This window comes from Paroedura picta, chromosome 6, assembly GCF_049243985.1.
Source record: "Paroedura picta isolate Pp20150507F chromosome 6, Ppicta_v3.0, whole genome shotgun sequence".
In the NCBI taxonomy this organism is placed as follows: Eukaryota; Metazoa; Chordata; class Lepidosauria; order Squamata; family Gekkonidae; genus Paroedura; species Paroedura picta.
In genome coordinates, this window is record NC_135374.1 from 69,690,524 (window position 1) to 69,706,964 (window position 16,441).

Here is a 16,441-nt window from a genome sequence, read left to right on the forward strand (position 1 = left end):
ATAGCCTGAGGAATCTCTGGAGGTCATTCACAGCATGTGCTTCAGTACCAACAGGGAGAAATAATGAAAAGAACCTGGATAAAAAGCTGACACTATTCCATCAATACTACATGAATAAGAGCATAATAAGCTAGTTTATGTTCTAAATTCTCTGTACTTTTTTGTGAAGTTTTCTGTCATAATCTCTGGCTATAGAGCATCATGGTACATGGATTTATTGTAACATTTGCTTAGTGAACAAACACAAAAATCAAGTATGAAAGACAGTGCATTTCATATTTAACAACCTATAGTTTCTCAAAATCACTTTTGAAGAATTTCTGGAATATAAAAACATGAGTAGCCTCATTGTGGGCTTTTTTGCCTACTTGATTATGTACCTTGAGCTTGTTGCTCAGGCATCCCTGAAATAAGGACAGGGATGACAATGGATTAACTAGTTTAAATGGCTGATATACATCATAATATTAATGTATTTTAAGGGCAGACTGTGCCAGGCAGCTTGCCAATGGCTGCTTTTGTATGGCAGATCCATCCTTGCTTCAAACTTGGTCAGCTATTTTGCTATCCTTGTTTATCTTTGTCTATACATGCAATGTGCCAAGAAGCACCAACCTTCATTTCCCTTCCCTGAGGCAACTACAATGTTTGTAACAATGTGGCTTAGCACAAAATGTTCTCCATCCCAATCCACAGATTTCTAATGGGCTTCTCAGGACACAACTTCCATCTAATGGATTTTTTAGGACACAACTTCCATCACATATGATTTATCCAGTCTCTTGACAATCATCCCTCACTGTCATGAGCAACCCATCCTATTCTTGCCAATTGATTATGGCCTAACCAGCCAGAGACCAGACCTAATTAAAAAAAAAAAAACCTTAAAACCACAAATGTAGAAAGCGAGGTGCAAATTCAGGGTCTGCATCAGGCATTCAATGCACTGAGAATGCATCAGCAAATCATAACTGCAGAAACAGAGAGTGAGAAAGAGAGAGAGGCTTTCAAGCAGAACCTCATAAAACATCTTGTAAAGCTCACAAAGACTTGAAAAGGGCCTTATAATCATTATTTTTATAATGATCATTTGTTTTCAGCATAAGAACAGAACCTGATTTAGATAGCCCAATTTCAGCCGATCTCAGCTGGATTAACCGTGATTAGTACGTGGATGGGAGTCCTCCAAGGAAGTCTATGCAAAGATGACAGGCAATTGTGAACTACCTCTGAATGTGTCTTGCCTTGAAAACTCTATAGAGTCACTATTAATCAGTTGTGACAAGGCCAAAAAAGTAAAGGTTCTAGCCTACCTTAGCATCTTGGACTTAAAGCAGCAACCAAGTTGCAAGAATATATTATAATAATCACATTAACAAATTTAGAACAGATTCAAATATACATATTACAGTTTTAAAGCACTAAAATTAAAACACATTACCAACTATCTCATAACTACTGACAAATTCACCAACAAATATTCTCTGTAACAAAACTGCCCCCCCTTTCTTTTTGCCCTTAAATCACAGGTGATGTATTACTAGTCCTTAGGGTTTTCAGGGCAAGGAGAGGTTCCCAACTCCTTGAAAGGCATCTCCCCCCTCCCTCTCTCTCAGGTAACTTCACCACCACCACCTGATCTGTGTATGGAATTGCCTACTGGTCAGGACTCTTAGCTTCCTTTATCCAACCTCCCTCTGCTTAGTAACTGGCCACCATAGAGACAATCTACTGCCTGGTGCACCGCTAGAAGAATAGTTTCCCCCCTGCCTGGAGCTTCCCTTTCCAATACTGTGTCCACGATGGTGGAGGTCCAAGATGGTACAGTCTGCCTGTTGGATGGACAGGCAATCCAGTTGGAGGAGGGAGCTTGCAGGGGGAGGACAGCTGCCCTGAGTAGCAGCTAAGCCATGAGACCAACTCCTCCCACCAGCCCCTGCCAGAATTATATACTTGTACAGATAATATTCATTCTCTTGTATTTCACTTTTCTTCCCGATGGGACCCAAAGTAGCTTGCATCAGTCTTCTCTCTTTCACTTTACCCTCATAACAACCCTATTAAGTTGGTATGGCTGAGAGAGCATGACTGGCCCAAGGTTATCCAGTTAGCATGCATGGCATGGCATGGAATTAAAGCCTGAGCCTGCCAGAAATTAGTCCAGAGTTCACCATTGTTTTTGAGGCTATATAGTCATGAAACACCTTATCACTTTCTTCCAAATGTTTTTTTTAATAGCTGCAGTTTCATTTGTAATCTTAACTGAGCTACCAAACTACAGATTTTCTTGACCTACCATGGTGTATTTACAGATAGAATTGTAGAGCATGCATCATGGATAGTTATTTTCATGTCGTCTACAGAATACAAATTAGTTGTTTACAAACCTCACATTTCAAACATCACTGAAATAATTTCTACCCATAATGAGAACATTACATCACTGAACTGGCTGATTTATCATTGCTTCTCTGTCCAATAATGGCATGTTTCTCCTTTCAGTAACTTCTCCTGGTCAAGTTGTTACTGTGGTTACACAAACTGCAGTAACCAAGGAAACCACCATCTCCAAACAAGAAATGCCATCTTCTTTGCTTCTGGAAGTGCCAGCATTGGCTGACTTCAATAAGGCCTGGGCAGATCTCACAGACTGGCTTTCTCTATTGGATCGAGTGATAAAATCCCAAATAGTGACTGTGGGTGATCTTGATGAAATCAATGACATGATTATCAAACAAAAGGTATGTAAATACTGATTCTTCTGCTTGGCATAAATAATTGTTACCAATTCAATGATTATTTTAGAGCAAACATATTTGCTCTATTTTGTTAATATCTATAGTGCACATGTTCCTCCTTATCTTAAAATAGAAATGTCATGAGTTACTTTATGTATGTAATTTGTAATCCATTTCATATTTTAAACAAATATATCAATAATATTGGTAGAATTTTGACAGTAAAGGCAAGATAATGGCATCATTCTATATACTGTTTATACAGTGAACCAATTACTCTGATAGTTCTATGCCATTTGACATTTTTAAAAAGCAGTGATAAGCTGAGAGATATGTGATGCAGGCAGAATAATCTCCACAGCTCCTTACCTTTTAATGCTGGCGCATTTCTCTTAAGAACTTTCTGAGAGACTCGTATCCAACTGTCATCCGACCATGAAAATCTTCTCAATCCCCTTAAAAACACAGCAATTCATTAATGCAAGTGTTTTGTCAGCAAACTGTATATTTATCAGCAAACAGAAAACTTATCTTTGCAACCCCATAAAATATGGAAATATGGAGGAATGGACAAAAACAAAACTTTGACATCAGCAAATCTTGAGCAATAAAATTTATTATATAGTCTGAAACTAATTATCTGCCTCCCAGATTTAAGAGTGTTCAATATAAATGTATAGCAAACTTTTAAGTGCTATACTTACATTCCACTGCGGCTTTGTGAACTGAGCTGAGCTCCTCTTTTTCTTATCTTTTTCTAAAACCTAATATATTTGATTTGCAAGGTATTGCAATGTTTTCCAGATTTAATTTTATGCCTAATAAATAGAAATTAGGTGGATATAACAAATTAATTTTAAAGGTAAAGCTTATTGTGATCATCTTAACTTGCTCCCTGACCAAGGAACGCAAGTAATAGATGCCCATGTAATTACTAATGTTCAATTGTATTATTTTTGCAAAATTATCAATTATATTATTTTTGCAAAATGAAACTGCAAATGTCAAAGATAACTTAAAAGTTGGGCGCCAGGCACACTTTAGTTTGCCCACGGACACTTATGGATCCAATTGGATTCCTGAATGCTCTGCGGCAGTGGTCCCCAACCCGCGGGGCGCGGCCTGGCACTGCCGACCTTGCTGCCGCAGTTGGGGTTGCAGTGTCAAAGCGGTTCAGAACCGCTGTTCTATATGGATATCCCCCTGACACTGAGAACCAAATGGAATGAACCAGTTGGTGAAACAGCTAGCAAGACTGGGTTTTTTAAATTATGTTTTTACTAGAATTTAAGCCCGTTGTTGCTGCAATACAGCGGGCACTAGAAGAGCAACAGAGGGCTTTGGGGGCCGCAGGGAAAGGAATCCCCTACCCCCCACTCCGTGGCCGCTTCCCTGCTGCCCCCAAAGCCCTCCTGCTGCCTGTCTGAGGGCAGCAGAGGGCTTTGGGGGCAGCAGGGAAAGGAATCTCCCGCCCCCCTCCCTACGGCCGCTTCCCTTGGGCCCTTGGCGCCGGACTGACAATCAGAGGGCCCAATTGGCAGGTGCTTCATGCCTGCCAATTGGGCCCTCCACTTGTCAGTCCGGGGGAAGGGGCCAATGGGCACCCTTCCCCATCCCAGACAGGTCCCACCCCAAGGGCCCTTACTGTTTTATTTATACCGCTCCCGTGGAGCATGTAAAAATGGTTAAAGTTTTAATTTCATGTTAAGCTGAATTATTCACAAATTATTTATTTATTTATTTATTTATCATACTTCTATACCACCCTCCCCGGAGGCTCAGGGCGGTTTACATTATAACAGAGAACCATACATAAAACAGTCTGTAGAACATGTACATCAATAACCAACAATATACATTATACATTTATTATGTATGTTTTATGGAAATAAAATATGTTGGGAGCTGCTGTTAGCAAGCATGCTGGGATGGGCACCATAATAAATGGAAGAATAAATAGAAAGGCATAGGCAACATGAGAATAGAAGAGCATCAGTAAGACTCAAGTAAGTATACCTCTGATAAGGATTCCACACACGGGTCAGAAGTTACAGGGTAAAAAAAAGTTCATATCCCCAGTTTGCCTCCTTGGGCTTGTAAGCATAGAAGGGAGGATGCCAGTCCAAGTGCTGTATGGGGATCTGAACAGCAGGACACTAGCAGAGCCCCTCTTGCCTTTAGTGTTGCAGAAGACCACTCTGGCATTCAATTGAGCTCCTGGAAGTGCTACGGGCCCTGCAGGATTTGTCAGTTTTACCACAGGGCCTGCAAGATGGAGCTCTTCTGCCAGGCATATGGTTGAGGCCAGAGAGGTTTCCAGGGCTGTCAGTTGTAGATCTCTAGCTGAAACCAACTGAAACCAAATAAGTCCCTCGCTCTCAGATAGAGAGTGATAGACCATTGCTGAACGGGGGGAGGGGAGTGGGTTATATATTTATTACCTGCCATCTTTATATTGTGTTTTAACTATGTTTTAATGGTTTTTGTATGAGATTTTATTTATTCACGGATTTTTGTAAACCGCCGCGAGCCATTTGAGAGCAGCAAAATATAAATATAAATATAAATATAAATATAAATATAAATATAAATATAAATATAAATATAAATATAAATATAAATATAAATATAAATATAAATATAAATATAAATATAAATATAAATATAAATATAAATATAAATATAAATATAAATATAAATATAAATATAAATATAAATATAAATATAAATATAAATATAAATATAAATATAAATATAAATATAAATATAAATATAAATATAAATATAAATATAAATATAAATATAGCCAAGGAGTGTCAGGAGCATATCCCAGATAGTTGCTCTGTAGATGTTTTTTCTTTACTGAGGCCAAATAGGAGGAAGGCATGGGCCTCGGTCTGAAAAAATGCATAATCAAATGAATTTTAAAGAATTGTGGCATGGGCCCTAATTCACCTCCAGGCTTTGGAACCTTTGGTTGCAGTGTTTCTGCATAGAAAAATTGCAACCTTTTTGAGGGAGGGCTTTGCATCAGGCTTTAGGATCTCCTTTCATGGTCCATGCTTGCCTACAGAGTGTGGGGATGTCAGAGCAGCCAGGGATCTTCCAGGCGTGGTTAGAAAAAAAAGTTGCCAAGGAATGTGCTGAGAGTAGGATTGTGGGCCATTTTGCATCCCCTTCTTTCACTAACCTTAGGGTTACCCCAATTGGTTTGGTTCCCTAAAAAGCCCAAAATGTATTTCCTCTTATGCATCACCTATCCTACTCATTAGTTAATATGCAATTCTCTCTTATTCATGCTCTGTAAAGTATGACCAGGTTGTGCATTTGATTAAATCCTGTGGCCCCAGGTTGTTCATGGCAAAATGTGGCACAGTCTGCTTTTTGCCTACTTCCTCTCCAGCCATCTGATTTTTGCCTACTAGATTTTAAGTTAGATGGCCTATGGAAAATGGTTAGAGCTATGCTCATAAGATGCTTTGTAGCCTGCTCTACTTTTGAAGCCTTTCATGCCTTTTAATAATATGAGATAAAGGGTCAGTCTAGTAGCTCCCATATCACCCATTTACTAGATAATTTCTAGTTCATTGATATTGGTGGTTCCACAGACTGCACCTTTCCACCAGGCCTACAGTTCATGCCAAAGAGAAATCAACAAAACTTGCCTCCCTATGTAGAAATCATATAGGAATAACATCAGCTGACAAAGAATTAGACCAACACAGCACTTCCCTTAGCATTGGACAGAAAATGGCTGTTTGTGATAACTTGATTGATATTTATGTTTTAACTAATCTTAGCCTGCGGCGCCGCGGGCACCATGGACTGAATAAAGCCGTAAGGGCTTAGGGGGAGGAGTTAGGCCAGGCTTTGTCCGGGATGAGGAAGGGTGCCGATTGGCCCCTTCCTCCGGACAGACCATCGGCCGGGCCAATCAGCAGGCGCGAAGCCGATTCCCACCCTGCCGACAAGGGAGCAACTGTGAACCGCGCAGCCTCCAACGTGTCAGGCCGCCGGCCAAGGGAGCCCCCGGCCAAGGGAGCCCCCAGCAATCGCGCGCCGGTCACTTCCATCTTTTCCCTTAGCAACCAGTTTCTCCGTGACGACAGGAGAAAAGAGCCGCTCCTGGCGCTGGAAGTGTCCCCTCCCCTGGCCCAGCCCCGAAGCTGCACCGCCTGGGGGAGGTGGGGTGACAGAGCTGAGGTGAGACCAAGAGTTTATGCTACTTAGTACAGGAAGCCAAGCAACGTGGTTCTGTGAGCAAGTCCTTTATGAGCAAGAATCATCTATCCAAAGCTGGCCCTTGGATATAGGTCCCTGTCTACTTGAGTGGAATGGTCAAAGTTCTGTGCAGCTCAGGATCTGAGGGGGTGCTGTTCTCTGCCCATCCCCCTGCCTTCTTTTTCCTTTCTGCATGCTTTTCTTCTCCCACTTCTGAATCCTTGACTAAACTGGTAGCTGTCGGGGGGGGGGGGTTGTCAGAAATTGTTGCTGATCAAAGCCAAGGTTTCTAGTCTCGATGTTTATGGCATGGACGCTGAGTGCGCCTGGCGGGGACTCCCTTGCCTAGCGCTCGCTGTATTTTTTTTACAGCGGGCTTGATTACTAGTATGATATATTTACATTATTTATTAAATGCTGTAGGCCTTGTCCAAATTGATCCTTCCCTCTACATGCTCCCTTCAGGAAAAGTAGCAAATGTTTTATTTGTATACTCTGTAAACTGAAGGGCTACTTTCTGATAACAAAAAACAGCCAGAGCACTTTCTTCTGCATGTTGTTCTCTCTTCTGTATAACAGACAGCACCTCCACTGGGCAGATAAACAGTTGCAGGAGCTATTCTAAGCAGGTTATGATGAATCCCACATATTTCCCCACAAGGCAATTTTCCCCCTCCAAAATAAAATGTTCCCTTGTTATAAAGCTGCCTTTGTTATAAAACTGAGCTCCCTGTCCCACCCTGTTACTGTAAGATCTTTTGGCTTTAATTCAGCCTTGGAACCTTTTGAGTAGGTGTAGAGATCTCTTTTCTTTAACTTATGTCAGAATGGCACTGAGGCAATTTTAAGAACAAACAAATAGAATATTTTATTTTACAAAGAGGAATTAAGGAATTTGGAAGAGAGGATTAAGCTTTTATTATACAAATCAGTTGTTTTACAGTTCAAGTTCTTTGTTACAGGCTTTATGGTGTCTTAGATGTTATTTTCTACTTCTTGAGTTTTCTTTACTCCGAGAGGCTTTTTTTACTATGTTTATCCAAAGACGCGTATGTTTTCCTTTTGTGTTTGTGAAGTTCACTGAACTCCCCTGGATTCTAAATAGCACTTAGTTTTTCTGCTAGAACCACCCTTTCCTTTTTTCATAGTACCAATTTCTCTCCTACTTCTGAGAAAGTCTGAATCACATTCACTCAGACAAATCTGAGGAAATCCTCACACCTGATTTCCCATTTTCTAACTGGGCAGGGATTCACCTTCTATCCCTTCTATATACTTTCACTTCATACCTTCAGTGGAAAGAAGGAAAAGTGATACAGATTAGGGATAGGCATGAACTGGAAAAATGTGGTCCATATTGGGGGAGGATTGCCATATGCCATTGCCTACAAAAGAAATATTTTCTTCTTCTTGCTTTGGAAATGTCTCTGTGACATATGTATTTTATTTTTGTTTCAAAAAATAATTGAGTGCCTAATTTCACATGTAATTTGCCAAGTAGTAAAACCTAGCTCAGTTGTAAACATGGAGTGCAAATCAGAACTACAGGGACAAAATCACATGTTTACTAATTTCCTAAAATAGTGATGGGGGGAATATATCCTGGAAAAGAATAATCTGTACACCGCCCGTGGTGCCGCGGGCGCCACGGACTAAATAAAACTGTAAGCCCTCCTGGGGCGGGATGTGTCCGGGATGAGGAAGGGTCCGGATTGGACCCTTCCTCATGACAGACAATCGGTCCCTCTGATTCCCAGCAACTGCGAGCCGCGCGTAGCGCGGCTCGCAGTTGCTCCCGTCAGGCCGCTGCCCGAGGGACGCGTCAGGCCGCCGCCCGAGGGAACTCGCGGCTGCCGGGGGCTCCCTGCTTCCTCCATTAATGGCGGCTCTTCCGGCGCCAAAAATCATGGCGCCATCGTCGATCGCGTCGTCGTCGCCGCTGCCGCCGCCGTCGTCGATGTGGGACCTTCCGGGAGCTCCCTGCTTCCTCCGTTGATGGCGGCATTTCCGGCGGAAACAGTCATGGCGCCATTGTCGATTGCGTCGTCGTCGCCGCCGCCCGCATCTGATGTGGGACCTCGCGTCAGGCCGCCAGCCAGGGAGTCCCCGGCAGTCGCGCGGAGTGAAGCGGCGCCGCGATCCCAGGCGGCGCCCGCCCAGCGAACGGCGGAGCCTGGGCCGCGATCGCCGCTGGGCCCATGCTTCGCTGCGCTGCCAAACCGCAGCAGCAGCAGCAACTCCCCCGCCAGCGCCACGGGCCGCCGAAGAGCCACTTCAGGAGCCGGCGAAGAGCAGCCGGCAGGAGCCACGGAGGTGTGCGCAGAGGAGCTCAACCCGCAGCCGAGTAGCCACTGAGGAGCCGCAGCCCTCTTTCAGGTAGCCTTTCGTCCCTTGCTCTCGCCGCTGCTTGCTAGAGCCCATTGTATAAAGAATACAATGGGCTTTTTTTACTAGTTTAGTAATAATCAAACAATATGGGCTCCTGATTAATTCTTGGATGAGGGAGAATTAGAGATACACACATAATTTTTTTTAAAGGTGCGAGAATTAGGTTGTCATGTATGTGAAAACTTCAAACATTAAAGCTCCAGTTGTTGATTTTTTTTTTTAATTAGTGCAAATTACTTCAGTATAGATATGGAGAGGTCCACAAGCAGCTAGATCTGGAAACCATAAGAACTCTGACTCCAAAAACCTTATAAAATGGGAGGAAAAAAGGAGAAAGCAGCCATGTTTTGTATACCTACGACTTCTGTATCCCTCATTCCTCCCATTTTATAACCAGCTAAAATCAGAGGTGAATTCCTAATTTCTTGTGTCTCTATAAATAAGGCTGCAATGGGCTGCAATGTTGTTGTTTACTTTCTTCCTCCCATGATCTTCAAGCTTCTTCCACAGGTCCTGCTGGCTGAAATTACTATCAAATTTAGTAATTATTGTTGGTGCTGACAGTGGTTTTATCTGTAATTTTAAAGTTCCTTGATTTTATTTTATATAAATTGTATTGGTTTTATTACGATTTATCCAAATTGTTCACCACTCCAAAACAGCAATGTCCAAGGGGAGCAATATATAAATTGCCACCTACATGCATGCATGTATGCATGTATGCATATATACTTACTTACATATTTAAGATATCCCCTGTGCAAGCACCGGGTCATGTCTGATCCTTGGGACAATGCCTTCTAGTGTTTTCATGGCAGACTCAATATGGGTGGTTTGCCAGTGCCTTCCCCAGTCATTACCCCCCAGCATGCTGGGTACTCATTTTACCAACCTAGGAAGGCTGAGTCAACCTTGAGCTGGCTGCTGGGATTGAACTCCCAGCCTCATGGGCAGAGCTTTCAGACTGCATGTCTGCTGCCTTACCACCCTGTGCCATGTATCCCCCATGTTGTATGTAAACCACCCTGAGCCATATGGAAGGGTGGTATAGAAATCAAATAAATAAATAAATAAATAAATAAATAAGAGGCCCTATTTACATACATACATATTGTGCAGCAAGATTTTTAGCCTATACGAGGGGGGAAATATCACTACAGGGGATATTCATGGCTCTCCCAACCACATCTCTTTGAATAATAGCTAGAAACATGGAGGAAGAGTTCCTCATTGTTTCTGTGTGTAGTGTGAAACATTAGAGAGATCATGTTAATTTATAGTTACAGATTAAAGACTTGTGGAGATACTGTATTCTTTGTGGTTGTATTTTGACTAACAGAAAATCATTTTGCCACTAAAAATCTTTTCTGTCTCCTTTAATTAGATCATAGACAGCAAATGTGGGGTTTTGCTGACCCTTTTCTTCTTTTCAGCAGGCAATTACTTATGGATTTTTTCATTTTATTTGATACTGACTAAACATGTAATTTACTTTTGCACATTAACATTCTATTCCATATCTATATAGTATAATATTTATGCAATAAAAGTATATCATGTGTTTATATTTGTGCAGATGAAAGATTTAGCTTCTGAAATAATATATAGCTTGTAAAAATGTATTTTTAAACTTAGTTTAAATAGCAGAAAATGGAATCTTTATCTGTTTTCTAAGCCAGGATTATTTCTAAATCCCCAAGTAGATACAGATAATGAAACTATGAAAAACCCCAAGGTGAAAACATAGATGAACTGATGCTTTACTCTGGAGAGAAAAGAAAGAAAACTGTTTAAAGTTTACCCTTTTTTCCCAACAAAAGAATTGGTTATAACAAAGCAATAAATAATCGTTTTGTGAGGCTTGGATGCTAAGCTATTCTCTAATGTCAGTGCCTATAAAATCATTTAAAACTTTCTCAGAAACATAGTCAGAAATGGCCTTTGATCTAGTTTATTGCTTTATGCCTGTTCCCATTTGATATAAAAATTCAGAAAGTCCAATAAGTGTAAAACAGAAAGGAATGTATTTCAGAATAATTTTTGAAAGCTCACAATTTCCTTTTAAACCTTTAAAATCAGTCCAGTGGCTCTTATAATTTTCCTCTAATTACTGAAGATAAAGAACAGTAGGACCTTCGAGTGTTAAATTTTGGTACTGACAATTGTGCATCACATTACTAGTTTTTAAACTAATTTTAATTAAAATTACGATAACTATTCCCTTAACTTTAAAAGAGAGAAAGTTCCAAATTTTATGGAACTGATTTTCTCCATTACAATTTTGAATGTATTTCAACTTCCTTGATTTTGCTTGGATTTTTTAGTATTAATAAATCTCATCTGCCATCCTTTCCATGTTGTCTTTCCTGCATACACCTTGCTCCCTTTTAGTCTTCGTCCACTTCTCAAAAAAACAGACAAAAACTCAGGACAGAGAAAAAAGTGATGGATGGCTCTATGATGGATTTCCTTTGGATTCAAAAACACAAGGCACCAGCTTCTGTAATGATAGTAGGAAATAAATGCATAGGGAATGAGGAAAGCATCTCTGAAGACAAGAGCATAGAAATGAAAAGTAAAAAGTTGGGCTTTTGATTCAGTGGTACTTAAGAGTTTTGAAGTTTATTTCCCATGAAGACCCTCTTGTGGACTCAATTTACAAGCCCTGATCAGACAAGGCTTTCCTGGTTCCCCCTAAACCAGGGGTCCTCCGGCACGATACCTGTGGATGCCATGGTGCCTGTCAATACCCTTCCTGCTTGGTGTTTTGTTTTTGTTTAGTTTTTTTAGGAAAATCTATTCAAGATCCCGAGCCCCACATTGGCCTAAACCAAGGCTAGGGATTTTTTGGCCCTGGCCTTGGTCCGGTGGAATGCTGTACTGAATGAGATCAGGGCCCTGCAGGATCTTAAACAGTCCTGCAAGGCCTGTAAGGAAATGACCATAGATCATAGTAGATAATGCTTTGCATGCAGAATCGCTGGTATTTCTAATGCAAAAGATGTTGAATAGAAAGATTGAAAAGATCTGCTGGAGATGAAGGTGGGTCTTTGCCCTGAAGGGATGATGGCAGCATCCCCTTAATCCTGAGCCCCTACTCAGATTCAGTACAGACTAAAGAGACCATCTGTCATGGCAGCAATCATAGGTATTTTCTATCAGCTCTTCCATCTGCTGAACAATTTGAAAACGCTGATGTACTGGGTCATTTAAGATGCAACCTTTTGAGTACCATCTAATCCAACTCCTCCAATATCTTCTAATTCAGCAGCAAAAAACACTAGGAAACATGAAATTGTACTACTTCATCATCCCCAGAATGAGATGGAAATAGATACTGTAGCAAGCCAGCAGATTCCTCTCATCACTACAACATCATCTACAATTGTTTTTTTTTTGGGGGGGGGGATTATGTCAGTGATCTTAATATAATCTCAAGAGATGAATGATAATTAAAATTTTATCAAGGAAACTTGGAGGCTGGAGGAACAAACTCTATGATTAAGTTTTTTTAAAAAACTTTTTTGTACAGGGACATGACAATGTCTGCCTCCAGGAAACCTGGTCTCAAGAATTTTATCCCCCTACCCTCCAAGGTTACCTGGTTTTTCCTGTACCAGTAGTTAGATCCAAGCCAAAGGGGTATGATAGTGGAGGTTTTTTGATATGCAGGTTCTAGAAAACTGCTGTTCCAATCAAATCCAGACAATATTAATTAAGGGTCTTTCTCTGGAAATCTTTTTGTATCAATGTATACATACCACCCATGAGCTCCCCAGTTCAAGATAAGGAGAAACCCTGCGGTATTTTGGGTACCACATTGGAATTTTTGTCTTTCCACTACTCAAAAGTCTAAATTGTCTGATATGCAGATTTTAATGCTTGAATAGGATTAGGCCTAACAGGGGTTAGATCTGGTACTAGTGTCCATATTACTCTTCATGCCACCCACTTGGATTGCTGATCAAAGGATGTGATTTTTAACAAGTTTGGTTTGATACTTCTGGAATTGCTCCCTTACATGTTTTGCATAGTACCAGTCATTACATAATTGTTACCTTTACCTTTTGATCAACATGTCAGGCAAGTACAATTGACTGTATTGCAATATACTACATTGGAACCAAACATTAACCTGCACAAATCTCAAGCCAAATGCAATAGCAAGATTTTACTTTTCTAAGGGAGGACAAAACCTCCCTGCCGCTATTAAGATCTTTCAAACTATGCTGATCCCAGAACTATTCTATGGCATGCCAGTATGGGGTATAGACCTCCCTGTAGGAGTAGAGAGCCTGCAATCTGCCTTTCTTCATCGATTATTGGATCTCCCCAAAAGCATTTCTGCCTCAACAATATATCTGGAGACTGGTGTAACCCAATTGGCCTCTCTAGCAAATCTTTAAATACTGGCTCCACCTGAACTTTAGAGCAAAAGCTGGGAGCTTAGTCTACCTTATGTTGTCTGATAAGTTTTTATCACCCTGGTTCGTGAAGATTAACAAACTAAAGTATTTAGGCTTGTCTATTGAGCTCTTGGAAAACCTTGAAGAGAACCAAGCTTACAACACCATCAGGCAAAAAATCTTGGATATTGACTATCAAAAGACTATTGCTGGAGCATGCAGAACATGCTCTCCCATCTTTTTTGATATCTATCCCCCAGCAAGAAGGGTCCTGGAGTACTTTACATCTTTAAAATAGTCTTCTCTGAAGGGATTTTTTATGCTAGCAAGACTAAACCTCTTACCAACGGCAGTGACTAAAGGTTCATATGCTAAAATCTGATATGCAGACAGATTCTGCTCATGTCCTGCCAAGAAACCTGAGTCAGTGGAACACGTTCCCCTCCTTTGTGAGCAACACAACTATCTTAGAGAATGTTACGTATATCCTCTCATCTTAGCGAGCAAGATTCACGGTCCCTCGACTCTCTTTTACTGGATGACAATCCTTAAGTAACTGAAGGCATTGCAAAATTCCTCCACGGGATTTTTTCCAAGTGATCTGGAATTTGAATTGCTTTGTCTTTTAAATTGATGTTTTACTATGACTATGCCAATAAAGGTGTTTAACTTTGTATTGCAATATCGCTTGGTCTATTGAATTTAGTATCTAATGTTAAGGTTGGTAATTGTCTTTGGAGTGACCATTGTCCATTGAGACTATTGTTGAATATTAGAGCTAATATTCTATTGAGACTTATATCAGATGATGCTGTTCCAGGGTTAAGAAAACTTAAATGGTCAGAACAACTTAATAGCAAATTAAACCTTTAAATATTCTGATATGGAGTTTCAGCGGTTAACTATTCTACTAATAAGATTATTAAATGTTATGAAGACATAGTCAATTGCCTTAAGCCAATGCTTATTAATAATAGACCTTATGTAAATAAGTGTTAGTTTGACCAAGAGTGCAAAGCACTTAAAAGAATCTTAATCTCTTGTATGAACAGGTGTGACGTGATAATGATGTGTGGTGATGACCACCTTCTCCAACTTTGATCTCAGTATAGAAATTTACTTAAACAAAAGAAAATCAACCATGCCAAACAACTATGGAACTAATTGGAATTATCAGCTTTTGAAAATAACAAATCATGGTTCTAGGAACTGGTCTCAAATGAATAAGACACATTTGCAAATAAACAGATACAAGGAGAAGAAAAATGGCCATCCAAAAGGAATGGGATGGAGGATATGGTATTGCCACATAAGGAAAGTGCTCTCCAAGACTCCCTTCCATGCAAACCTCCACACTATGTTTTCTAGGCTTCTATATCAACCAACAGGAGTTGGGGAGGACAGGGACATGGGAGGCATCTTCAGAAGACCTGGATGTGATACCATATCAGTCTATGAAGTGCCAGCATTCCTATGGGTTTTTCTCAGAAATGAAGTAACACCATGTCCTGCTGACAGCATTTGGTTTTACTTTACTTTTCTCTTTCTGGCCTCCAGAGTGGCAGTAGGCAACAGGACCTAAAGGGCAAGAAGTGTCCACCCTAAGCAGTTAAACCCAGATTACTAAACTGTGACCACCCTAATAAGTATGCCATTTTTGCCTCCCAATCCATCTCTGCCAAATAGTGTAGATAGCAGGTATTGCATAGATGAACAGAACCATGGTCTGACATATATACAAGGCACTTCTCATTTAAGTATTTTTGTTTGTTTATTTTGCAGGAGGTTGTGGGAATAAAAAGCAGTTATAGGAAGCTAAAATTAGAAGCAAAAATTTGGAATTGCCCTTTTCTCATCTGTGTCACTCATGAGAAAATATGTGGGATCCCACATGATTTCTCCTGTCAGTGTGGAATGCAGGTCTGAGGATGACTGTGACTGGATAAGCATCAAGGAAAGAACATAAAGTAACCTGTGCACCATAGCCCTGTGCTTACATTATCAGCATCTGGGTCTCTCTTTAAAATATATATAAGGAAGTTGGAACAGTTGGTTGTATGGTTTTTGTCTTTAAAATACTGGTGTTCACTGAAAAGGGCTATTATTTCTATTTCTTGTTTGATTCCTAATCGTGCTGTTCATTTTCAGTATTAATTTTAAAAAATAACAATGACATTAAACAGGTCTACAGAATATCATTTTTAAATGCACTTTTAAATATACTAAATTAAATATATATACTAAATATATACTAAACAGAAAATAAATGTAGCTACAACATATAGAGGAAAATAACCTTTTTGATATATATCTCTGAATACTGCAGAGATCCCTTGTGTTGGTGTGGTTATAAACTGCCTTTAGAGACCTTAAGTCAGTTAAAAACTGAAAATGGGTTTTTGTGTTTCAAGAGAAGAGGTTTAGGTACTGTCAAGAGTGTACCAGCCTTCTGGAAAGTAAAAGAGTTAGAGAATACTTTTAAAAAGTATACTGAAGTATTTGGGGAAAACACTAGAACAAAAGCCTCTCAGTATAAAGATTTAAGTCATTGTGTCATTGTTTCTCTGTGCCAGGCTGCAGGCTGGAGTTTGAGCTGGGGCAGGTTGCCCTGCCTCTTCCTGCTCCTGTACAAAGAATTATTTGGCTCATCTGCCCCAAATTTGGGGAATAACGCACATGGGAGCCAAA

At 40.3% G+C, this 16,441-nt stretch overlaps 1 protein-coding gene across 18 annotated transcripts in view; it reads left to right on the forward strand.

Annotated features, from left to right (window-relative positions):
- DMD (dystrophin) overlaps positions 1-16,441 on the forward strand; it is a 1,311,735-nt gene that overhangs the window by 969,330 nt on the left and 325,964 nt on the right. For all 18 annotated transcript variants that reach the window (XM_077342956.1, XM_077342959.1, XM_077342965.1 and 15 more), the window contains one exon: positions 2,503-2,741. In XM_077342956.1, the coding sequence (XP_077199071.1) occupies positions 2,503-2,741 (239 nt within the window). The remainder of the gene's footprint in view (positions 1-2,502; positions 2,742-16,441) is intronic.